The 24,965-nt window shown below is 46.9% G+C and overlaps 1 protein-coding gene across 2 annotated transcripts in view; it reads left to right on the top strand.

Annotated features, from left to right (window-relative positions):
- The window catches only part of SKI (SKI proto-oncogene), a 102,439-nt gene extending 91,367 nt beyond the window's left edge, over nt 1-11,072 (top strand). For both annotated transcript variants that reach the window (XM_064397178.1, XM_064397177.1), the window contains 4 exons: nt 1,107-1,372; nt 1,730-2,031; nt 3,902-4,132; nt 6,203-11,072. In XM_064397178.1, the coding sequence (XP_064253248.1) occupies nt 1,107-1,372; nt 1,730-2,031; nt 3,902-4,132; nt 6,203-6,391 (988 nt within the window). In that variant the 3' untranslated portion in view covers nt 6,392-11,072. The remainder of the gene's footprint in view (nt 1-1,106; nt 1,373-1,729; nt 2,032-3,901; nt 4,133-6,202) is intronic.
- Nucleotides 11,073-24,965: the final 13,893 nt, after the last annotated feature.

Below are 24,965 nucleotides of genomic sequence, written 5' to 3'. Positions count from 1 at the left end.
CTCTGCCATCCCCACCGTGCCAGGGAGGCCGAAGGGCAGCAGAGACTTCCCCAAACCCTCTGTGTGCCCTGTGTGACTCCTCAGCCTGTCAGACCTGTCCAGACACCGAGGCCACGCTCTGCTTTTGGAGAGGAGCAGCCCTGAGTGAGTCACCCACAGCAGGTGGGACCTTGGTGGCACACTGAGAGCAGAAAGTGTCAGGGCAGTTCAACATCCTGTGCCAGACTGGAGCTGTGCACTCTGAAAAACCTCCAAGCCAGATTCCTGCCTGAGGGTGATGATTTCTGTGGAAAGTTTGACTTAAGTGACCAGGTGCTTTTAGGGAATATTGTGGAGCACATACTGTGCTGCCCTTATGAACAAGTTTCCTAGAAGCTGTGGGGATTGATTTAAAAAAAAGGAAAATAGGAGGGAAAAACCCTATCAGCCTTTCCTAAATTTTAAACTAGGTACGGAAAGAAGTGCTGTAAGTGTCCTTGGTATCCCTGTGGGAAACTTGGCTGATTTCAGTATTAGATAAAACCCACCTACAACAGCTCCAGGAGAAATTTTACCTGATACCACATCATGTAGTAAGTGCTAAATTGAAGTTGCAAAGTTTTTGCTCTACTTTTTGTAAAATTCCATGTATTTGATGTCGTGTTAATACTCCCCTTTAACACCAAGGTTTAACCAAAGGTTTGTTGGTTGTTGTACCTGTGGTTTTACACATGGACACTCAGGTGTGTGTCAGGATCCCAGAGGCACAAGAAGATGCTTTTCCACTCCATGGTTTGAGTTTACAAAACATTTGTGGATAGATGAAAGTCCAGCTGTGCAGTTGGTTAAAACAACAGAGCCATGAAGAGCAGAGGAAACAGTTTTAGGACTTTTAGGCCCTGGGAGGTCTCATCTCCTTGGTGCTCTTAGGATATGTGGCACTTGGGATGGGATCCCTGGGTTTAGTGAGGGCAAAACACAAAACCATGGGCAGGTTCTCAGCTGGTGCCAGTCACTGGGATTCACTGCCACTCCCGTGGGTGTTTGCAGTGTAACTCTGGACTGGAAAGCTCTCCAAAGGCAGCAATGTGACCATTTTCCCTTCCTTCTGCCTCCCTCTGCTCCAGCTTTTACTCCTACAAGAGCTTTGAGAGCGCCGTGGCCCCCAACGTGGCCCTGGCCCCTCCAGCCCAGCAGAAGATGGTGAGCAACCCCCCCTGTGCCACGGTGGTGTCCAGGAGCAGCGAGGCCCTGGGCTCTGGGCAGCCCAGGAAGAGGAAACACGGCCCGGAGCACACGGCTGTCCCCGAGGCCGCCGCCACCGCCGCCACCGCCGCCCCCGAGGAGGACAAGGAGTCAGAAGCAGAGATTGAAGTAGAAACCAGGGAAGAATGTAAGTGACACTTGTGGCTGGCTGGGTTTTTTTGCAGGGGTTCCTGTGAAGTTTAAACAGAATTCTGGAGGCGCAGTGCCTCAGCGTTGCCTTTGTGACAGGAGTTGCACAGTCACAGTGTGAGCAAATTGAACTCAGTCCCTTAAGTCAAGGTTGCATTTTCATCATTTTTCAAGTATCAAAGTATAAAATGAGTAGGTTTTTAATTTCCTTTCCTATTTAAAATTGATTATCAAGTGTCTCTGTACAAAAGGGCCTCAGCACATTTTGAGCTGTATAATACATATATGAGTTGTATATAATTATATCTTAATTATTGACATTTTAAAATTAATTTTCAATGTTTCTTTTTTCCAGTCACCTCCTCCTTATCCTCGCTCTCCTCCCCATCCTTCACCTCCTCCAGCTCTGCCAAGGACATGAGCTCCCCTGGGATGCAGCCCCCAGCCCCTGTCAACAGCTCCTACGAGGTGGCTGCACACCCTGACCCCCACAGCAGCGGGCTGGAGGCTGAGCTGGAGCACCTCAGGCAGGCCCTGGACAGTGGCCTGGACACAAAAGAAGCCAAAGAGAAGTTCCTGCACGAGGTGGTGAAGATGAGGGTGAAGCAGGAGGAGAAGCTGAACGCGGCCCTGCAGGCCAAGCGCAGCCTGCACCAGGTGAGGCTGCCCTGCCCTGCCCTGCCCTGCCCTGCCAGGTACAGCCCAGCAGGGAGCTCTGCAGAAGGAATTGCCTCATTTTTCCCAAATAGCAACAGCCTTTGCTGGGGCTCTGTTTGTAAATCCAGCCGGGAAACCAAAGCACAGGAACCAGTCCTACGTTTTTAAGCTTGCCACCTGTTTTTCCTTGGGTTATAAATCCATGGTTACCAAAATCAACATCTTTTCATTACTGCAAAAATCTTCTAGTCCAGCAGAGTTTATTTTGTTTTCATTTCACTGAACAGGAAACATTTCTGGAGGCTTTAGCTGGAGTTTTAAAGGCTCTGTGAGGGAGGGTGTTCCTGGGACACAGCCACAGCTGAAGTCAGGGCTTTGTCAGGCATCCCACTGGCCACACTGCCGAGCTTCAGGCAGGGAAGCTGCTCCTTATTTCTGCAATTCCTGGATCCATCAGTGGTCAGGCAGGGCTGCAGGTCAGGGCTGAGCTCAGTGATGGGGGAACTGCCTTTTATTTGAGCTGGGGTAAAAATTAGAGTGCAGAGAAATAGAAAAGGGACCCAGTGTAGAAGATTTGTGTGTCCTCTGAATATCTGGTGTGGAGTTGTACCCAGGCTGGGGCTGGAATCCATGGGATGGAGCAATAAGGGCCTGGTTTGATCGAGTGTGGGAGACACAAAACCAGCAGCGATGCTCTCTTTTTTAGTTACCCTGAGCAAATTGCTAAATTCCTTTGTGTTCCAGTTAATCTGTGTTTTATGTAGTTAAAAGTAAACATTTATGCATAACGTGTGTGTGTGTGTGTGAGGGTGTATTTTCAGAGGTTGTGTGTGTGTTTCCAGAGGTTGTGTGTGCATTTCCAGGGGTTGTGGGTACTTCCAGGGGCTGTGTGTGTGTTTCTAGAGGCATGGCCAAGCTAACTTCCAGCCTGGCTGGGAAGTGAGATTGTCAAAAGAGTGAATTTCCCATGACCCTGCAGTGCTACTTCACAGCAACCAGGGCTGGAGGGTTTGACTCGGACAGGGAGGAAATGCTGCTTCTGGGGGAAAAAATAGATCTTTAGTTTCTAATTTAACCATTTAGGAAACGTGAGCCACATCTCTGTGCTTGCTGTCAACATGTATTTTAATAGCTTAGGGGTTTCTGCCTTTGTACCTTGAAGGTTCCTTATCATTATCACTTCAGTTAATGGTTCCCTCATGGATTTGAGATTCCAAGGCAGCAGCTCCCAGCCTGGACAGGGGGAGTGGCAGTTCCCAGAGCAAAATGTGGTTTCAGGTTTTAGCCTAGAGTTTTCCAGCTCTTGTGACAGAGCAGTCCATGAACTCTTTGTCAGGAGTCTTGGGGCTCACCCCAGTCACGTGCAGCACCCCAGAGCTAGAAAAGACACAGTTTGTATTCTGTCCTTGCCATGAGTGGATTTTTGAGGGGAGCTTGATAAAATGGAGCTGATTTCTGACATCCTGTTGAGCTCTGCTGTACACAAAGGACACTCAGAACTGCACTTTCCACGTTGTGCATCTTCAGAGCCTTCAGCTCCAGCCCAGGCACTGCAGTCGGGTGGTTTGGAACGTGGAGCTGGTGCTGGAGCTCTCTCCAACTGCAGTTCATCTTTATTCAGGCCCAGATGGTCGCAGCTATTCTGCTTGACAAAGCAAAACGGGGCTGTAGCGCTGAGCTTTTTGTTATCCTGGGCTCCAGGGTAGCTGGAGTGCAGGAACTCCACAGGATTTAAAGGAGAAGGGCTCGTGCAAAGTTCAGAGCGGGGTTTGGCCATGGTCACAACCGGCAGGAGGTGGGAACGTGGTTTGGATGGTTCCCTTGCAGCTCTGCCTCCTTGCACTCACTCCTTACCTGCTTCTGCGTCCAGGAGCTGGAGTTCCTGAGAGTGGCCAAGAAGGAGAAGCTGAGGGAAGCCACGGAGGCCAAGCGCAACCTGCGGAAGGAGATCGAGCGCCTGCGAGCCGAGAACGAGAAGAAGATGAAGGAGGCCAACGAGTCGCGGGTGCGGCTGAAGCGGGAGCTGGAGCAGGCGCGGCAGATCCGCGTGTGCGACAAGGGCTGCGAGGCCGGCCGGCTCCGCGCCAAGTACTCGGCTCAGGTGAGGCCCAGCGGGGGCTGCAGCAGCTCCTGGGCTCCCGGCCCTGCTCCCGAGCTGGGAGAGGCATCAGCAGAGGGCAGGGCCAGCCAGCAGGCCAAAAAACGGGGTCTGACTTTAAACTCATTCCATGCCCCTGCCACAGAGCCTCCCCTGCTAAAGGGAGAGGCATCAGCAGAGGGCAGGGCCAGCCACAGGCCAAAAAACAGGGTCTGACTTGAAACTCATTCCATGCCCCTGCCACAGAGGTGTGCAGGGCCTCCCCTGCTAAAGGGAGAGGCATCAGCAGAGGGCAGGGCCAGCCAGCAGGCCAAAAAACGGGGTCTGACTTTAAACTCATTCCATGCCCCTGCCACAGAGCCTCCCCTGCTAAAGGGAGCCCTCAAAAGCTGCTGTTCCACATACTTTAATTTATATGTACTTCAAATAATTTACATAGTTTAACATAGCCCTGAAAAGCTCGTGGCAAAGGAGTTCCAGGAGTGCTGGAGCAGCCTGCTGTGGGACACAGGTGCTCCTGGAGGTGGGAGCTGCAGTCCCTGGCGTGGTGGCTTTAAGGGAGGAGGGGAAGAGCAGAAGCAAAGCTCACAATCTCCAGGACTGTGATAAGGGGAAGGGGAGTGGCTGCTGCTCCCGCTGAGACACGTCTGGCCAGGAGCAGGAAATGATGTGGGGCTTCCTCTCAGCATCACAGGATGTCTCACTGATAAGGGGTGGCCAGACTAAACAGAGCCTCCCTGGGGCTGCTGGCTGGGCGTTCCCCCAGGGCCCTGGGGAGCAGCTGAACACAGCCTGGGCTGGGCTTGGGGCTCAGGTGTGTCCTGGGGGTGACTCTGTGACACTGGGCATTTTCAGACTCTTAATGCATTCCCTCCTTTAAGCTTAAAGGCTAAAAATCACCTCAAAAAGAACTCTAGTAGCCAATTATTCCTCTTTCCTGAGGCCAGGCCTGGCAGGTTGGCAGTGTCCCCTGCAGCAGCCCCCCTGTCACAGCCACCCCTGAGCCCCCCAGAGCTGTCCTGGGGCAAAGGGCACATGGCAGCTCCTGTTTCCTGGCTGGCACAGCTGGTAACAAAACTGCTGTGAGTAACTCACTCCCAGGGCTGAATCTTATAAGATGTCATTATAACTGAAGTTCTTAAGTCTTGAGAAAATTTAAAGTAAAGCTGGATACACCCTTGTAGCTACAGCTGGGGGTGCAAGAGGAAGTTGGTCACATACTATTTTTGAGGAAACCGCAGTTCTCTAGACAGGCTCAGTCTGACAGAAACAGCATCAGCCAGGGTGGGAGAAGACAAAAGTGTCAGGGTGGAAATGCCTCTGTGTAGGCTTAAAGTATTAGATGCTTAATGCCCATTGAGGAGCTGTGGTTTATGCCTCCCTTTTTCTTACCTTGATACTGAAATCCAGACATGGATGGGGGAGGTTTACCTGCATTTTAGCCCAAAACATTGGAGGTTTCCCTTCCCTGTTAAATGGCAATCTTTGCTGACTGCTGACATTTCCTTCCTCGCTGGGCGCTGTTTCTGGTATTTGCACCTTCCTGTCCTGGGGGTTTTCTCTGCCTTTTCTGTCAGAAAGTACCAAACAGGGAGGTCAGGGAGGCCAAGGGCAGCAGGTCCTGCTGGGAGCAGAGTGGGGACACTGCAGGTCTTTAATCCATAGCTGGGAAGGCCTGGCCAAGGCAGCCAAGGCCCTTTCTGGTCACTTCCATTAACAATCAGTGTAAGAGCTGAAAGTGAATCCCCTGGGGTTTGCTTTGCTGAGCTGCTGTCACTGCCTAAAAATGCTTGAAGAAGTGACCAGATTCTGTGGCACTAAGGAATTCTTGAACTGTTTCTTAAACTGTTCTGGTTTTCACCTCACTTTCTGGAGCTGGAGTCACTGGGAATGTTTGGGTTTCAAAGCTGAGCAGTAGTGTATAGAAAAAAGGAACTGGGAATCCCCTCCTCAATCTTGATAGTCCTGTGCCTGCAGTACACACTGTCTTGCTCCCCTGGCCCTGTGCAAGGTGTGTGGAGGCACAGGCTGTGCCCCAGCCCTGTCCCACAGCCCTGTGTCCTGTCCCTGCAGATCGAGGACCTGCAGGTGAAGCTGCAGCACGCCGAGGCCGACCGCGAGCAGCTGCGCGCCGACCTCCTGCACGAGAGGGAGGCCCGGGAGCACCTGGAGAAGGTGGTCAAGGAACTTCAGGAACAACTGTGGCCTAAAGCCAGCAGCCAGCCCAGCAGTGAGAGCACCTCGAGCCCCATGGAGAACTGACCCCTCATCCCCCAGCACAGGGAGGGAGACAGTGGGACTGGGAGTGCACGTGTGAGTAGTGATGTCCTGGCACACACTTTAGGAATATGGATTCTCAGTAGTTGGAAGGCAAATGTTGTTACTCTCTAGAACAGAAGCACTGAATTCCGCCTCTTTTTTTTCCCAATCCATATAGCACAACATCTTACTGTGCCTAGAAAACACAAAGTGTTTGTAAACAAAATACTTTTAAGTCCACAGCAAATTTTCTACTGGCAAACTCTAAGCAAAGCAGTGTGGTCCAGCTGAACCCGGAGTCCAAGGTGAGCACGGCAGTGGCTTTGTGCTCTCCTGCCTGTTGGAACATTTTGGAATTTGAAAACAAACCGACTTTTCTTATAAGCTATTTAAAATAATTCATTACACAGACTTGGTATTAAAAAAAAAAATTAACAAGATTTTTATAATGAACCTTTAAATGCAAAACAAAAAAAAAAAAAAGACAAAAAAATAAAAAACCTTCGATGCACAATTTTTAATGACTTTATAGGCTTTGGGATTCTTTGTGCAGAAGCCCCTCTTGGTGATGATGCCATCCATGTCAGGAGCAGTTTTCCAGCCATCTCAGAAGCCATCGCGGTTCCATCCCGTCACGTGGGTGTAGGAGAAGTTCAGAGTGCTTTTCCAAGTTGATTTTTTTTCCTTAGAATGAATTATGTCCATTTCCTGCCCTGGACACAGGAAGAAGGGAAGCTGCAGGAGTGTGCAGGGGGTGAGGGGAGCAGAAGGGGCTGGGTTGAGAGCCCCAGCCCAGCCCCACAGACCCCCCTGTGTTCAGAGACTTCACCCAGGAGCACGCCAGCCTTGGGAAAAGAGAGAGAGAAAGGAAGAAAGGAAGGAAATGGATGATCAGTTGGTAGAGGAACAAAGCAGAGACATCTGTGTGTTGAAGTCATTCTGAAATCTTCAGCTTTCAGTTTTCTGGAAAACTCATCTTGTTGCACCATCTTACCATGAATTCAGTATTTCCCTGCTTCCATTCCGAACTGTCAGTCAGGATTTCTGTGCCCAAGGAGAGTCCAACGTTGCAGTGTCGGATACTACAGAACAGAAAACCAACATTTTTGCTGCTGTGAATAAGCCTACATCTTTTTTTAAAAAACTTTTTTGTTTTTAAAAAGAGAATTACTTTAATTTTGGGATCCAAGCCGCAGCCCCGGGATACAATGCAGCAAGCCATCACTGCCTTGGGGGTGGTGCTGAGGTTTTTTTTATATCTATATTTTTTTTAAACCTGCACTTTGTCAGAATCTTACTCTGCATTTTATTCCCTGTTTCTAAGATGTACATGTCAAGCATTTGAGATTCTGCCCTAAGAGCTGTGCAAACCATGAACCCAAATGTGCCACCTCTGCCACCTCCCATCAGCATCCGTGTAAGCAAAGGAGGATCCAGCAGGTCCAGAATCCCTGAGCAGGAATTCCCCCTGTGCTGCTGGTTCAGTTAGAACCTGCTTTTGTGGCTGTGTATGACCCAAGCTGGGGAGCAGCAGAGATGCTCCCAAAAGTGCTTAACAAATAAAGCTGGTGCTTTACTGATCAGGAGAAAATTAATTTTCACCCATAAACACTCACCTCTGACACGCTCAAGCAAGTGAAAATGTGATCTGGGGCTGCAGATGTGCCTTCCAGCTCATTTTTCCTCTCAGCATCTTTTCTAGGCAATGCTGACACTTTTTTTTTTAACCTTAAATAATAATAATAATTTTAAAAAAAGGAAAAAAAAGAGAACCCCCTATGCATCATCATACCCAGAGTTATTCTAAAAGAAGAAACATATTTCCAGTAATCTTTATTTGCTTTTGGACATTAATGCAAACTATGTAAGCTTCAAAATTATTTCCCAGTAGACAGAAAGCGGCTTCCAATCCTAAAATTATGGTATTTACTTACAGTACATTAGAGAGATTTTTTTTTTTGAACAAGAGCTGTTTGCTTGAAACCATTATAGTAACCATTATAGTAACTGTGAACATTAACAAAGAAGTTCATATATATGTTTTAGGTACAAAAAAAGAAGAAATATGAAAGGAGTGGAATTACTGGGACAATGTAAAACTGTTGGGAGCAAGAAGTCACACCAAGTCAATGACCTGAACCTGTCTGTGGATACAGGGGTTGGCCCTTGTGTGTTTGGGATACTGGAGACTGGCTCTAGGTGCAGATCTCCTTCTAAAGTGCAATGCAAAAGGAATTTTGATTATGCTTGAGCAGGTTTTGTTTTTGTTTTTTTTTAATGTGGGGTTTTATTTTCTTTGTATGTTTTTTTCTGCGATTATTAAATCATATGCATGGATTAAACTCTGCCATATAGTCATTAATGGGCATTATTACTGTCTTATGTAAAGGGGTTCTTTTGTTATGCAGTATGCAGAAAAATGTTCTCAGCCTTATGATTTCCAGATCTGTATTATCCACTTATTTCTTCAAGGGAAACTAAACAACTGTAGCTGTAGCTGATCATTTTTGTGCATTTCAAGTCTCTTGTGCTCTGCTTTACTGCCGTGTTGGGAACCACACGGAGAACAGACCCCGCTCCTGTGGCAGCTCATGGAAGCCTGGCTTTGGAAATTTTGCTTGTTTGGGTTTTCCCCCCTGATCTATGATGGTTTCTCCCCCTTTATAACCCCCAAAAAATAGCAACATGTCCTGGACATGTTGTCACCCAGGAAAAGCCACTCACCTGAGCACACCCTGAGTTTTCCTGTTTGTGTCCAGGGAAATGCACTCACTCACTGGGCATGAGGCTCCCACACTTCTGAAGGAAGGAAATCTGCAGGATTTTCAAAGGAAAAAAACAGAACAGTAAACTGGTGAGCACCAAGCAGCCTCACCTGTGCTGCACAGGTGAAGGGTCCCAGGGCTGCACAGAGTCTCCAGACCAGAATTGCAGCTGGGGCTTCCTCTCTGCCCCACTCAGGCACTCCATGCAGGGCCAAACCTGCAGGTGAGCTCACCCCAAGACTCCCCAGGATTTGCTCCTTGGGAGTGAAAGGCCATTTCTATCAATCAGTTTAAAAGCATGAAGAGAAATAATGGTGCAAGAAGAGAAGGAACAAAGATTCTCCAGCAGCAGCCACTGCCCAGGAGGGGCTGGCAGGGCTGGGCCTGGCTTAAAGCACTGGGCTTTTCCTACCCGTGTTTAACAATCAGAGCTCACTCTGCAGAGCAGGTGAGCTGTTTCTGCAGATTGATTGATTGATTGATTTCTCACCCAGAGTCATCAGCAGTGTCCCTGTCCCAGCCCCAGGGGGGCTCTGCAGAGCAGCCCCCCCTGTGCAGGTGCTCAGGCCAGGAGCTCTGGGGTCATTCCTGTGGCTGCAACACCTCAGTAAAGCTGTGTGAGCCTGGCCCATGGAATCCCTTCCTTCCTTCCTTCCTTCCTTCCTTCCTTCCTTCCTTCCTTCCTTCCTTCCTTCCTTCCTTCCTTCCTTCCTTCCTTCCTTCCTTCCTTCCTTCCTTCCTTCCTTCCTTCCTTCCTGCAGCCCCCACTCCCTGCGCCATTCCCAGGGAGAGGGGCTGCCCCTCCATCCCCCCATCTGTGCTTTAGTTTCCTTTAAGAAGTTCCAAGGGAGAAGAGGTGTTTCATACAGGCTGTTGACTCTCCCTGTACTACAAATATATTACTACTTGTATATTCAGTTTAATTACTCCTTGTTTCTATTACTGAACGAAGACTTAACGAAGGGAAAAAAAAAACCAACAGCAATAACATTCATATCTATGGAGCAGCTAACTCTATACATAATATTCTGCTTTTCAAACAGAACTAGCCAATGTAAAAAAAACATTAAAAGTAAATTCAACATGTAAATACTTTTTTTCATTTTACACTGTTGTATTATAAGTGTATATGGTGTTTACTTTTTCAAAACTCTTTCTTACCTGGTAGTTGTCTTGTTTTATGAGTTGTGTTTTTAACTGAGAAGAACCTTTGCTGTCTGTTAGGAAAAAAACAAAACAAAATCTTTTTGCAAGTTTTCAATGTGGGTTATAACCTTTTCTCCATCATTTGCATTTTATTTGTCCTTATTTTCACTGTAAAGTATTTTATTACCAAAAGGTTGGTTTTTGTTCCATTCTGCCCTCTCAGCAGTCCATGTGTTTTAGAGAGAAGTTTTTTGTTGGCTTGGTTGTTGTTTTGTTTTTTTTGGTTTTGTTTTGTTTTTGGGTTTTTTTTTTAATTGAAAGAACTCACAGAAATGACATTTTTTCAATTGAAGAAAAATAAATCTTTACATTTATAATAGCCAATAGCATTTCAGCACATTTTTGTTATCCTGGTCTCTCCTATGCTGCTGCTAATGACAATATTATGACTTACTCTACTATTCTAGAACTATTTTTATGTAAGTAATGTATGCTTTCTTGTTTATAAATGCCTGATTTAAAAAAAAAATAAGAAAAAAGCTTGGCATATTTATCTATTTCGCTGTGTACCTTGATAGTCCTTTTCCACCCCCTTTTCCACGTCCCCTGCCCCTGATGCAGATAATATTGTAAAATAAAGGACTTTATGAGATTATGTATGAAAATAGCTATGCTTATATACCACAGTGACTGAATGTACAGTGTATAGACGCATTACCGAAAATAAAATTGTTTGTCCAGAAAAAAATAAAGAGCTCTGGGATGTTTTTGGAGTTCTCTGTGCTTTGCTGAGGTGCTGCTCCCCCCTTCATGGTGATCCCACAGCACCTGGTCCCTGATTTCCTGAGGGCCCAGGAGAAGGATCCTGCCCAGGGCATCATTTAGCACAAAAACCTCTGCACTGCTGGAAGGAGACTGGAATTTAACTGGGATCACAGCATTCCACTGCGTGGGGAAAATCTAACACTGCAGAGAAATGTCTTTGGAATAGTGAGAATTGTAAGCATAGAGAAGTTTGTTCTAGGTCAAAGAAAAAGAAACACAAGAGGGGAAAATGCAAAAAGCAGGAGATGGAAACATATGTCAGAATAATTCTCTCATGGTTTTCTGAGAAGTGGCTGCAGAATTTCCACAGCTCTGGGACATTTCTGAAATGCCTTTGTAAAGCAGTGGAAAAGCTGGAGAATGAGCAAAGAGCTTAAAAAAATAAATCTCTTCTTATTTGAGACTCACCCAGCTTTCCAAGGGGTGGGTTTGTGTCCTGAATGCAGCTCCAATCCCTGGGGAAGGACCCTGTGCCCCATTTCCCATCCCCATCCCTGTCCTTCCACCTGCACAGCCTTACTGTGACTCGGGGTCCTGAAATTAAAAGTTCAAGTAACATTCCTCCTGCTGCTCCTTCTCAGAGAGATTTGTCAGGGTATTCCTGTTCCAAACTAAATAGCAAACTAGATTTGGCTTGATAAGGCTTGGTACCAGAGGCTGAAAAAATTATATATTCTGTCTCCAAGGACTTCTGAGTGCAACACCACGGACTGGTAAAGCCCAGTCAAGCTGTCTTGCGTTTCTGGGTAAGGGGTAACTAACTGGGTTTGAAAATTCTGCTTTTGCTGACAAAATAACTTCAGTTATTCTCAGGGAATGAGACCTGAACCTGCTCAATAACCAAGTGAGCTGAACTGACCCAAACTCAAAGTAGCTAAAATAAATAGAAATAAAAAGAAAAATCCAATTTCCTGGGGCCTGGAGTAAAAACTTCATGATTTACTCAAGAGTGTTACCCATCCATCAGAAAACACCACTAAAAACCCAAACACGGCGTGTACGTGGCAAATCCAAACCTTTTGTGGAGCACAGCTGAAATAAACAGCCACAAAATCCCACAAATGGGGTCAAACAGAGCACCCCAGTGCTTCCCAATGTCCTGTGAGCAGCCCCTGACCCAGCCTGGAGATGGAGCACAGGGAAGATGAACACACACAGAGCAGGGAGAGGCCTGAGGGATTTTGGGGAGAAAGGAGGAGATTCCTTGTTACTGCTCAAGGCATCCAAACCAGACCTTTTTAGGTGCTCCCACCTTCAATTGCTGAAAAAACAATAAAGAAACACATCCTGCAAGGAAGGGATCCGAGGTGTGGAAAATCTGGGAAGCAGCAGAAGGCCAGGAATGGCAGAGTTAATGGAGATCTGAGCTCCAAGGCACTGTCAGGAGGAAGAGCACAGCTCTAATAAAACCCAGCTGTGTGACGTACACGCCACTGGAATTTTTATGAGATGGCTTATGTGCACTTTAAGTATTACCTGACTGCAATGCAAATTCCCACACACTTTTATTCGGGAGGGAAAAAAGTTTCCACAGCTCTCTGGGCTGGACTGGTTGAGCCCAGTTGTTCTGCACAGCATCTGTGGGGTTTCTGGCTCATCATTTTGGATTTACCTTGGTGTTTGAGCTGTTGAGTCAGCTCCTCAACCTGGAACCTTGAGAATTTCACCCTTATGAAACTGCCCCAGAGCCACCCTGGCCCAGCCATCCCAGTCCTCTGGCCCTTCCACCACTGCTCTTCCACCTCCCATACCTATGCAGCTGAGGAAGATTCCAAGGAACAAGAGGACACCTCTTTTCAGAAGAAAATGAGGTTTCACTGCTTCAAAGGTCAGATTTGCTCCAAAATCTCATTTCTGTAAACACCATAAGGACCATAAGGACCATAAACTTGAGTGACCATGATCTTGGGAAGGAAGTTTACAAAGAGCCTTTTATAAACCCTTTTTATAAACCAGTGTTTTGGGTTGCTCCATGTGCTCAGCTCCAGCCGTGGAACAAGAAATTCCTTTATTGTCTGGTTCTCAGAAAAGGTCATTAAACCCTTCCCTTTATGTGGCCAAGGATCAAACAGGTGCATGAACAGAGCATGAACAGAGCTCTCGGCCCCACAGCCCACGAGTGAAACCACTTCAGGCCCACAGATGGATTCCCTGGGCAGCATCCCCAGTGGCAGTGCCCTGCTGTGCCCTCCCTGCAGCCACGCTCCTGCTGCTCACAGTCCCAGCAGGAAGCACCAGCAAACACCTCCCTGGCAGTGCCAACTGCAGGCCCAGCAGGGCAGAGTGTCCCTTCCATCCTGAAGAATGCTCAGCATTCCTCAAGCCAGCTCCTGGATTTCCAGCACTGCTTTGCAAAGTGACCAGTCACACACAGTCGAATTTCCTTCAGTTACCTTTCCAACCCACAAGGTGAGTGGAGCACAGAGGAAGGCACCAAACCTTCCACGTTCCATTTCCTAGCATGTTGAACTCCCCCACAAACCCTCTGCCCCAAATTCCAGCCCCTGTGCCTGGCAGCAGCTCCCAGCTCAGGATTACACTGCAGTGCCAAGGGATTCAACACACGCAGCATTTTTCAGCAGCAGAGGTTTCCTAGTCCTGGCTCTGCAGCCTGCAATTACTGCATCTTTGCTGATGTCAGCCCTGCTGCTTTCCCTACAAAGCTCTGCATGGAAAATCTGGGATGGGACTTTGGCTACACCAAAAAAAGAGCACAGGATGGGATTGTACACGAGGCTCCCAGCTGGACCTGCTGCTGTGGGCTTGGAGATTGTGCATGGGAAGTTCTGAACTCCTCGTGCCCACCCAAGCCCCCTGGGGTCAGTGGATGCCCGGGAAGTTGCCAGGGAGCAGCAGCCCAGGGCAGCTGCCACCATCCCTGCCCAGCTCTGAGCACACCACACACAGCTCCCGTGCAGGGATCCCGTGCTGCTTAATTCAATTTGGCAGATAACACTGGGGAAAGGCATTGATTTCCTCCCCTCGCTCCCTCCTTCCCTTCCATCAATTTTCCCAGATAAGCAGCCTGTGGCTCAGGTCCTGCTGGTGACGGATGCCTTGTAATTGCTCTGAATGGATTATCCCCAGACATGGAGCAGGCATTTACAGTGCACAGCTGTAATCAGAAACACTCGCACCCAGGAGAGGGGCTCTGAGGAGCAGACAGCTGCCTCTGGCCTCTGCCTTGTCTCTCTGCTCTTATATTAAGCCTAACTTCATGTATTTGTGTTTTTAATACAGTAATATCCAGGACATCCACTGAAATCAGGGTCCAGATGGGCTCAGTGTCATCCCGACCCTCAGAACTGATCTCTGCTTCTCAGGCTACCTTTGTAGCCTGAGATTGTCCACCCTGCCCACATCTTTCTAAAGATCTTGCAAATTATTATTTGGCTAAATCAGAATCCACCCACTTGAATGGGTAACATCACCCCAAACTTGGGAAATCTATGCCGACGTACTCTGTCCTGGCAATTACTGGCTAAAAGACATTAGATGAGACAGTTCTCACCTCAGTTTATTGCTGCTTTTCTCCCCCTGCCCAGACTAAATTGTCAGCAGCTTGTTTATCAAGATCCCAGGGACTTTCTAATTTGTATGTCTGGGGGGAAAAACCCATGAATAACTAAGTGTGAGACAGACTGTTACACAGGAACAAAACACAACAATCTGAGCCACTGTATTTTAATTTTGTGCAATTATCCACAGCAGCCCAGTATCAAGGGGCAGCAGATCCATGACCAGGATGCTTAGACTGAAAATCTGATCAACATCAAAGTGTTTTGCCCTGCAAACTTTCATTGAGGTCACTTCATGAATGAAGGAGAGCAGCAGAACAGCACCCACAAGGAAAAGCTGATCCTGTTCTACATTCCCTGATACTGGAAGCTTTCACGCACTGGGGTTTCCTCCTCCAGCACTGGTTTCCCCCTAGGATCCCTACATTAAACAACAGATCATGGACTGAGCTGGAGGAAGCTCTCATCTCCTTTGGTTTGGTGTTTGTGCCACCCTGGTTTTCATTCTCAGCTCCTGCAGCATCAGTTTGGTCTCCCTGTGCAGGACATGGACAATGGCAGCTCCACAGGAAAGGTTTTGTGCTCAGCATGAACAGTACAAACTTCACTCCTCCAACCTTTAACCAAAATCCAATCCTACTCTGAAACAAAGTCCATCTAACCCCACGTTCCAGCTCCCTCTGCTATCTGGGAAAGCAACAGGAATTTTTTCCTGGAGGAATTGATGCCTTGCTGCTGGTTTGGTGCTGGAATTGGGAATCCTTCCCCACACACCCACCCCTCCCTGGCCAGCACAGCCCTGCAGGCCTGGCCTGAAGTGGGGCCCATTTCCCAGAACTCCAGGGTGGCATCTCAGAATGTTTCACACTGGTGTATTAAATGTGCAGAAATCAACCACATGCAAAAAAAGCTTTGTTAAAAAATCACACAGCACAAAGGCCTTTCCTGGTTTTGCCCCCCAAAAGCATCCTGCAGGCAGGGGCAGAGGGGACAGTGGCTTTGGGACCACACGTGCACACCCTGGCTCGTGCAGCTGGCAGATAATGGGCTTTGCAGGTCACTGGCTCTTGAGCACTGTTATCTCTGTGTAACATACACCTTGTTGTGTCTTACTACTTAATTACAGCTGATACACGGGCCATAATATTGCTTATCATTAGCCAGAGGATGACAATTACCATTTAAGATTAAACAGCTTGCTTTCTTCAGCCAAGTCTCCATGTGACACTTCCTTGCCCAAGAAAAGATTTGCACATGCAGAACAAATGCCCAGACTAATTGGGGATGTGCCCCTCACAAGGAGCTGGAATTTTGGACACACACGTTGCAGGTGAACATCACCAACAGTCACTGCAGGGTTCAGCAGAACCCTGAAGTTGAGGTGAAAAGAGTGTTTAACAGAATTTCTAAAGTCTCTTGGCTTTATCAGGGCCCTTGTTTCTGAAATGGACACAGTGAACAGAGTTGGAAGCAGTTGGAAAGCCTGGACTATTAAAGGATCAGCAAAACTGCTGAGGCTGCACAAGCTGAGCTGTCATTAAGTAGCTTCACCCTTTCCACAAAACACAGATGTGTTCCTGTGCACAAACATGTTTTTGTCTTACTGTGCACAGACAACACGAAAACTGCTGGGAAATGTTCTGCACTGAAACCCACCCAGGCCTGAGAGGAGATTTCACTACTGATCACCTACAAAAAAGCAGAAAGTCTGAGTGAGAACCACATCCCCTCACCTCTGCTGAGCATTTCTGAGATTCCCTCAGAGCAAAGCCTTTCCCTCCAGAACATAAATGTGATAACATACAGTTGTGATGACTCGTAATGTCACAGGTCAAGGGTTTAAATCTCATGTCCTGTATTTTGTCAATTCCCATTTATCCCATCCAGCACAGCACAAGGGTACCACACATAAATCTTCCAAAAATGTGTTCTGATCTTTCACCTACAGTAGATTAAAAATACCCTGGAGCAAGAGCTTTTAGCATTTTGTCATAGCAATTCCTCCATCAAGTAAGATGGATGGCCAGCTCCACGGGGAAGGAATGAACCCACCCCGAGATCAGAGCATGGAAAAGGCTGAGTTCCACCTCCAAGGAGCAGGAGCTGTGCCCTGGGTGGAAATCCCTGCTGAGCTTCCCCTGCTGAGCCCTGTTGCAGCACAGAACATCCAGGGAGGTTTTTCTTTCCTCCCTGCACACTTTTCATTTCATTTCACACATGCAGCCTCAAAAGAGTTTGGGGAGTTCAGGCAAAAGTCTCAGGTCCTGGTTCGGATTTTGAAATCCTCCAGCATGACTTTGGGTACAATTCCTATTTCCCAGATTTTATTTTTAAAAGGTATTTGAAGACAGGTGCTAATTTTGGCTGTCCAATATCATTATCAGAGCTCCAGCCACTCAAATTTTCTGAAAACCTAAAGGCCAGAAAATGAATAGCCACAACAAAACATCTTCCTCTCATAATCCTGCTCAATTATTCTGTCATTAAGCCTTTTTATTTCTTAGGGTCTTGTGGTGATCTTGCAGCGGTGAGATGCACATCACCAGTATTAAAGCACAGAACATTTTCTCAACTACCTGCACAGGCAAATCTTGACAAAAAACTCTCCTGCTCCATTAATGTGTGCTGGGCATTAATGGTTCCCTTTCAAAACTTCAAGACCTAACTGCCTGAAAGTGAATCCACCTTTCTGTTATCAGCTGGTTTGATAAAAGGTCCAGCCTACTGCAGCAACTGGGCTTTACTTGTGTCTTTATCTCCCCACAGCCACAGTTGCCAAAGTGGAATAGATGTCCAAAGAATTTATTCAGGAAACTGAAGCTTCCAAAGCTGCAGCTGCTTCCACATGAATTCAGTGATGCAGAGTTTCCCAGCAGCTCACAGAGACTGGAACATCTGTTTACCAGACACCTTTATGACATTCTACCTCAGTGTGCTGAGATCTCAAGAGTTATCACATTAAATCTTGCAGAGGTGCTAAATAAACTGCACTCAAAAAACCCACCAAAAATAAAAACCAAAAACAAACAAAGAAAAAAAAAACCCAAACAAAACCAAAACAGCACAGCCTTGCTCATAACCCAGAAAATCCTGAGAAACTGAGAATTTGCACTCTCTGCCACAATTCAGGGCCCAACTTTCAGGATTTCCAGAGAGTCTGCCCTTTTATTTCAGGCTGATTGCAGATCCCATTGTCTTAGACACAATATTGTGCATTTTACACATTTATATTAAGCAGAAAACCAGCACCTGTACCAGGGATGTGCAGCTCTCACTAGTTCAAATCACCAGTGAGCACTTTCAGCATCATGTGAGAGACACTGGGGCATCACCTGTGAGTCAGAACTGGGTAAAGCCCACAGAATTTACCCAGTATTTCCCATTGGTTCCCCTTTTCCAAAACACATTCTCAGTTCAATCAGATTTTAGTTTTGCATCAGGGAAGGAGTCTCTGCTTTAGTCTCCACTGCTACAGCTGGAACAACCTCCCACATCAGAGATTTCCACACTTTTCTAATGGAATGCTCATGAAGAAAAGAGCCTTCACCTTCCTTCCTCTCAAACCCACACTGCAACTCTTGGACTAGAGCAGAAAACATGGGGAAAAACACATTTAGGGTTTGGACTAGATGATCTTTAAATGTCCTTTCCAACACAAATCATTCTGTGATTCTATGACACTTGTGGTATTTGTGTTTATGTTTTTCCATAGGTTTTTTTAACAGACCTCAGGGAACCATTTGTGGGGCCCAAGTAATGTGGATTCACATGATCCCATCACATGTTCCTGTTGGTTTTGATGCCAGGATCAAGAGGAGAGATCCTGTGTTATTTTTATGCTTCTGTTACATTTATGTTATTTTAGCCTCATTAATGGGCCTGTGGAAGGGGAAGGGCCCGTGAAAAACACACACAAATGCCAGGACATTGGGTTAATTCAGATTGAACTGAACATTAAAGTGTCCTCAGAGCTCCCTTTGGGGTTTGGGGGGTGGGGCAGGGGGGCACAGGCTCTTCACTGACAACAGGGCAGATCCCAGCTCTTGGACACTGCAGCGTTCTCTGCCTTCTGAGTCATGTAGGAAACTCTGACACACAAAAATCTGCAATTTCATATTCTGCAGCAGTGAGAGAAGGCAGAAAACAAAGGTACAGCTGCTAAACTTCCACCAGAAGCCAATCCAAAGGGAGGGAAGGGGGTGAGTCAACAGGGCCAGCAGCATCCTTAAGGGGAAGATAAAAGATAGAGGAAAACATGTTCATCACAGTTATTCTGAAAGATATTTGTGATTTTTATCACTCATCTTTCGGTGTCCTGTGGGTTATTTACATTTGGAGCATGGAGGTGAGCATGAGATTCAGCCCAGCCCCAGGTGATTTGTGGCACCACAGATAAGGAAGGGCCTGACTCTGCCAGCCCCAGCCAGTGATGGAAAGAATCATCTCCCAGAGCCATCATGCAGTCCCTTCCAGCACTGAATCAGGCAGCATTTCCCTTTTCCTCAGCTGCCAGTCACCACAATACCTTCTCATCTGTATCCTCACCATAAGTCCTGCATGCATTAGAGCCCAAAGGGCTCTGACCATTCCAGCCAAGGTACACTCAAAGGGGGATTTTTTCCTTCTCTGCAGGGTCTCACACCCCTCCTGTGCAGGAGGATCCTGAAGTTCAGCAACAGAGGCCCAACACTGCCCTCCCTGCCCCTGCCCTTGGTCCCACACCACGCTAATTTTCCATTTATAAGCAGTTTATATGGAGGCAATAAACTATTCTCAGGTGTTATAAACATTTTACAGGCTGGGGCACTGCACACGCTGGGGTGAACAATTATTTACTAAAGCAGCCACTAATCATTTACAAAAAGGGTATGAACTGAGGTTGGGTGTAATCCCCTGCTCTGTGCAGTGCCTCTTATCTTGGCTGCCCCACTGGGACTGGCCAAGGATCCCCACAGTTCAAAGATTAACCAAACACCTCAGGGTAGGAGCAGCCAAGCTTCCCAACAGGGAGCTGTGACAGGCTCACACCTACCACAGGTTGGAGTAACAAAAGTACAATAAATGCAGGAAGGTTCACTAAACCTCCTTATCGTATGACCCAAATTTCTCAGTCCTGATTTTTCCTTATCTACAGTTTCACCACCTGTTTGTAGGGATATAAAGGATTGTGCCAAACTTCCTGGATATGGTGCTGCAATCTTTACACCCCCTGAATTTTAGGTGTCCTGATATGATGGGTGCTTTTCTTGACCACCTGGGAGTGTTTCCTGTCCACTCTGGAAGGATACAAAGGAATAGTTTCATTTCTTTGGCATTTTTAGAGGGATGAGTCAGAGAGTCGTGAGCTCAAACTGCTGAACATACTGGTATTTTCAGACACCTCAAATGCTTCTATGACACAAGAACATTATGAAATATAAAACATTTCTTTACTGTCAAACCAACATTGCCTTGTCCTGCCAACAACCTGCCTGCTGATTGGGGTTTCTGTGGATTTCTTTCTCCTCAGCATGAGTTCAAATCCTGTGCACTTCTGCCATATTTCAATTATCCATTACATAAGCGATCTTCTTGCATTAAATCTGAATTAGGATGAGTTCACAATACAGGGCATGAGCACAACAGCACTCCCTTCAGCAAACCAACTTCCTCTGGCAGTATTTTTCATGCTCCAAAACTACTTGTAAACCAGCAGAACTGAGTGTTCCTCTTCCAGCACTTCCTCCTGCAACAGGTGTGTGCTTTCCACATGGAATTATACAGCAGAACCTATTTCCCCCCTGACCATTACAATCTGCTCCTGCTCAGAGGCTGACTTGGATGATAAATCAGCCACCCCCAAGCCCTAATCTGAGGAAATGTTTAAGCAGATCCCTGCCAGAGCCAAAGGGAAGTGCACAGCCACTGAGTGGGACTATTTGCTTGCTCAAGCACGTGCTTGAGCACTTTCCTGAATGGAGACTGCGTGAAGCCAAGGGCAGCCCGGGCCTCAGTGTAACCCTGGAGATACAACAAGTGTCCAGGCTGCGTCTGTGAGCCTGATAAGCTCTAATCTGATAAAGACTTCACCACCCCAGCTGCGTCAGAGCCACGCTGCAGCAAGTGGATACTGCAAGGGTGCTGCTTATCTGGCTGAGAACAAATGGAAACTCATTCAAAGAGCTCAGTGCCTTGGAGATAAAGCTGGGGAGGCCTTGTAGGGCGGGCACGAGGAGATGAGGTTATCACAGAGACAGACAGGCCTGAAAAACTCCACCTCTTCATTACAGTGGCAATTAAAAGATAAAAGTCACGGACCTTCAAAAGCTGTAGAGGTGTCTCATTCCAATTTAAATCACTGTACGTGAAGCACTTATGAGCTTTGAAAATTTGGGTCGTATTGGCAGCGATTTTAAAGGGCAATCAAATTTATATTACATTTTTTAAAAAGACCTGTCTGTCCCCATTCATTCTTCACGAGTCATTGGAACAAATGAATCTGCAAATTTAGGTTAAAAAGGGAAGAATCCATACAGGAAGCGTGTTCCGTATTTCATATTTCCCAGTGATGGAATACCAGTTCCAAGGAGGATCCCAGCACCAAAAATAAGCCTTTCAATTTGGGGCAGGACAACAATTAGACATTTTTGTATGATGAACACTTGTGTACCTCTCCAGTTGACTCAGTGACAGCTACAGGGACACAATGCCTTCAAAAATAATGCTCAATAACTCCCTAAATTAAGCAACCGATGATTTAAACTGAAATTTCAAACAAAAGTATTTCCCCTCTCAAGATATGCCAGGGCTAAAGGAAATTTTAAATAACTTTTTTTCATCCTGTATCTTGAAAATCACTGTAAGAAGGCCAAACCCTACAGAATGGGCTGTTTTCTCACCCAGTGAAACAGAGCACTGGCCAGTTTCATTTCCCCAGCACTGAAATGCTTAAATTCCCTGCTTTACTGAAGAATTGCAGCTCTGAGCTCCACTCCGTGCACTGTTTCAGTTCTCAGGAGGTTTGTTTCCCACAGCTGCTCTTCAGCCAAGCTGTGAATGAACCTGAAAATTCATTTGAAAACCCCTCTATGGTTTCTCATGCTTTCACAATTACAGTATAGCTTTCCTCAACATTTACACCACCCCCTGCAGGGAATTCCCCCAGCACAGGGCTAAAATTTACCAGGAAGGCTTGTAAACCCTGATAAGCGTTTCATCTCCAAGAAGGCAAAACCTCGGTTTCAGGCGAGTCTGGGAAATGTTCTTTTGCAGCACAGTGATTGTGCTGTGGAAGTTTGGCCTTTCAGAGCCCTGTGCTGCAGCTCTGGAGCCCTGGCAGGCGAGGACTCTCACTGATGGCAGCGTTCAAAGCGCTGCTGTCTGTCACTTGGGCTGTGACTCAGGAGGGAAGAACCAGAGCTGCGGTTGGGGACAGCCCTGCCTGCCCCGAGCAGAGGCTGACGTGGAGCCTGGGGGACTTTGTGGGAAATGGGACAGGGGACACTGCCCGGGGGCTGGAGCTTCTGCCCTTCCAGCAGGCAACAGCAGGGTGTGCGAGGGTTGGAGTGTGCGAGGATTGGAGTGTGGAGAAAAAAGGTGTGCAAGGATTGGGGTGTGAGAGGATTGGAGTGTGGAGAATATAGGTGTGCAAAGATCAGGGTGTGCAAGGATTGGGGTGTGCAAGGATCAGGGTGTGGAGAATAAGGGTGTGCAAGGATTGGGGTGTGAAAGGATTGGAGTGTGCAGAATAAGGGTGTGCAAGGGTCGGGGTGTGCAAGGATTGGGGTGTGAAGAAAAAAGGTGTGCAAGGATTGGGGTGTGAAAGGATTGGAGTGTGCAGAATAAAGGTGTGCAAGGATTGGAGTGTGCAGAATAAGGGTGTGCAAGGACTGGGGTGTGAGAGGATTGGGGTGTGCAGAATAAGGGTGTGCAAGGGTCGGGGTGTGCAAGGATTGGGGTGTGAAGAAAAAAGGTGTGCAAGGATTGGGGTGTGAAAGGATTGGAGTGTGCAGAATAAGGGTGTGCAAGGATTGGGATATTTGAGGATTGGAGTGTGCAGAATAAGGGTGTGCAAGGATTGGGGTGTGAGAGGATTGGGGTGTGCAGAATAAGGGTGTTCAAGGATCAGGGTGTGCAAGATTCAGGATCTATGAGGATCAATATGTGCAAGGATCAGGGTGTCCAGAATTAGGGTGTGCAAGGATCAGGTGGTGCAAGGATCAAGGATCAGGGTGTGCAGAATTAGGGTGTGCAAGGATCAAGGGGTGCAAGATTCGGATCTGCTAGGATCAAGATGTGCAAGGATGGGGATGACAGGTCAGACCCAACTCTCCACCAATTTCAATTAGCGATCACTGAGGTCACAGTTCGCACATCAGGGTGACAGTCACCATGGGAACCACGGGAAACATCTGCTTGATGTTTTAGAGAGCTGGGAGCTGCTTGCCCTGCCCAGGACAGTCTCCTGCCAGAGAGCAGCTCCCAGCACTGGAGCACTGAGTTCCTCCATGGCTCAGTCCCAGCCCCACTTCCCAGCCCTGTTCCTGGCACATCCCAGGTGCTCCAGGCTCCCTGGGGCACTGCCACTGCTCTGGTCCTGGGGTAAGATTCTGCCACAACCTAACAGTCAGTCCCTAAATTCACACCCCAAAACCCCAACAGAACCTCTTATTTTTAATTCATACTGGCAAATCAAACAAATTTAAAATTCTTCAGAATGTGTTTGCAAAATATTGATGGCCATCATCTTATATATATGCTTATATGCTATATATAAATGCATCTTACCTATAATCTAGCTACTTAAAATCAAGGTAATAATTTAAATAATTTTAAAAAGCCTTATAAAATGAATATGCACAGTATGGGTTAGTTTCTGATGAGCCCATACAAAAAAAAAAAAAGATGCCTCCATTCGATACATTGAGCCCATATCTATTTAATTTTTACAATTTATATGTGACTAGATTTTACACTGGCCACTACCCTGCTTTTCCTAGACCTTTAAATAAACAAAGAGGTGAACCTGGGACACTTCTGTGGATTAGCTCTTGAAACTGTGGTGTTTTGGGGACAGGAACTTCCTACAATGTACGAGCATAGCTCTAGAATAGTAAATCTTTGATCTTTCCTTTAGCCAGCACATCACAAAACAATTAATATTGTTCAGTAGTGTCTTACATATTCAAAATATGCTCCTGCATAAAGTTCATGCCCGTGAACCCCATTCTAAATCAGTACTTGTGACTGATCAAAGAAATCACCGAGACAGAGTCAGCTCCAATGACACTCGCTGGAGCATAATTTAAATAAACACCATGTAAACAACCTCCTGAGACACGTTCACGTTCTCTGAGAAGCAAAGGTGACACGAAAGGCAGCAGGGGGAGGGTTTTAGGCAGATTTTCACTCCAAGTAACAGATATCAGCACCAGTACATGAAATGTGCACAGGAATGTGCCCAAACATTGAGGGCGGCTGACACAGAACAGCTCATGCTGGGATTGGAAACCTCTCAGCTCTCTGAATCCGTGTGACTGCATCAAAACCACTCCTTGGGAATGGTCTCCAGCTTCAAACCCTACCTGGGAACAGTTGAGACAAACACCAGCCTGCATGGGCCAAAATTCTGCCAAGTAACATTCCAGCACTTCACTAGTACAGTATCATGTTCCACACTTGAGGAACATTCCTGGGAACATTCCCAGGCATCCTTGATTTTACTAGCATGGACACAGCCTGAGATTTCCAGATGCTCACTAGAATAAAGTTTTGTACTTGGACACTGTCATCTGAACAGAGGCAAACAAAAAACCAAACAAAAAAAGAGAAAAAAAAATAGAAAAAAAGAAAAAGAAGGTTTTATTATGGCAGGCTGAGTATTAAGTTAACATTTCCTAGGAGGGATTCCAGGTCCAGTGGAGCATTTGCCAGTTTTGTGCACATCAAACCCTCACTCTGCCCTGGAACAAACAGCCACAGCAGGTCTGGCAGATCCCACTCGAGTTCCACTGGTCGATTTTCACTTTGGAATGAAAAAGGGATCTCCAAGCAGGAACCCACCCCAGCTGTGAAGTGAAATCACAAGTGTGACAGCCCACACAAAACACAGGTTCCTGCCCACGAGCCTGAGGTTTCCCCTGTCACCTCCCTCACCCTCCAAGTCCCCTTTGATCAGTACAAAAACGGTGTCACCTTAGCCCCGAGAGACACCAGTGCCAGCTGCTGCGCAGAGGCACCTTCAGGCTGGGACAAAAAGTTCCAGGAAAACACAAAAAGGCTCCAGGATGATCAGAAAGGCAAACAGGGAAGAATCACTGGAAAGGAAAACTGAGGGCATTTCTT

This window comes from Passer domesticus, chromosome 22, assembly GCF_036417665.1.
Source record: "Passer domesticus isolate bPasDom1 chromosome 22, bPasDom1.hap1, whole genome shotgun sequence".
Taxonomy (NCBI): domain Eukaryota; kingdom Metazoa; phylum Chordata; class Aves; order Passeriformes; family Passeridae; genus Passer; species Passer domesticus.
This window is presented reverse-complemented; position numbering and strand designations above follow the sequence as displayed.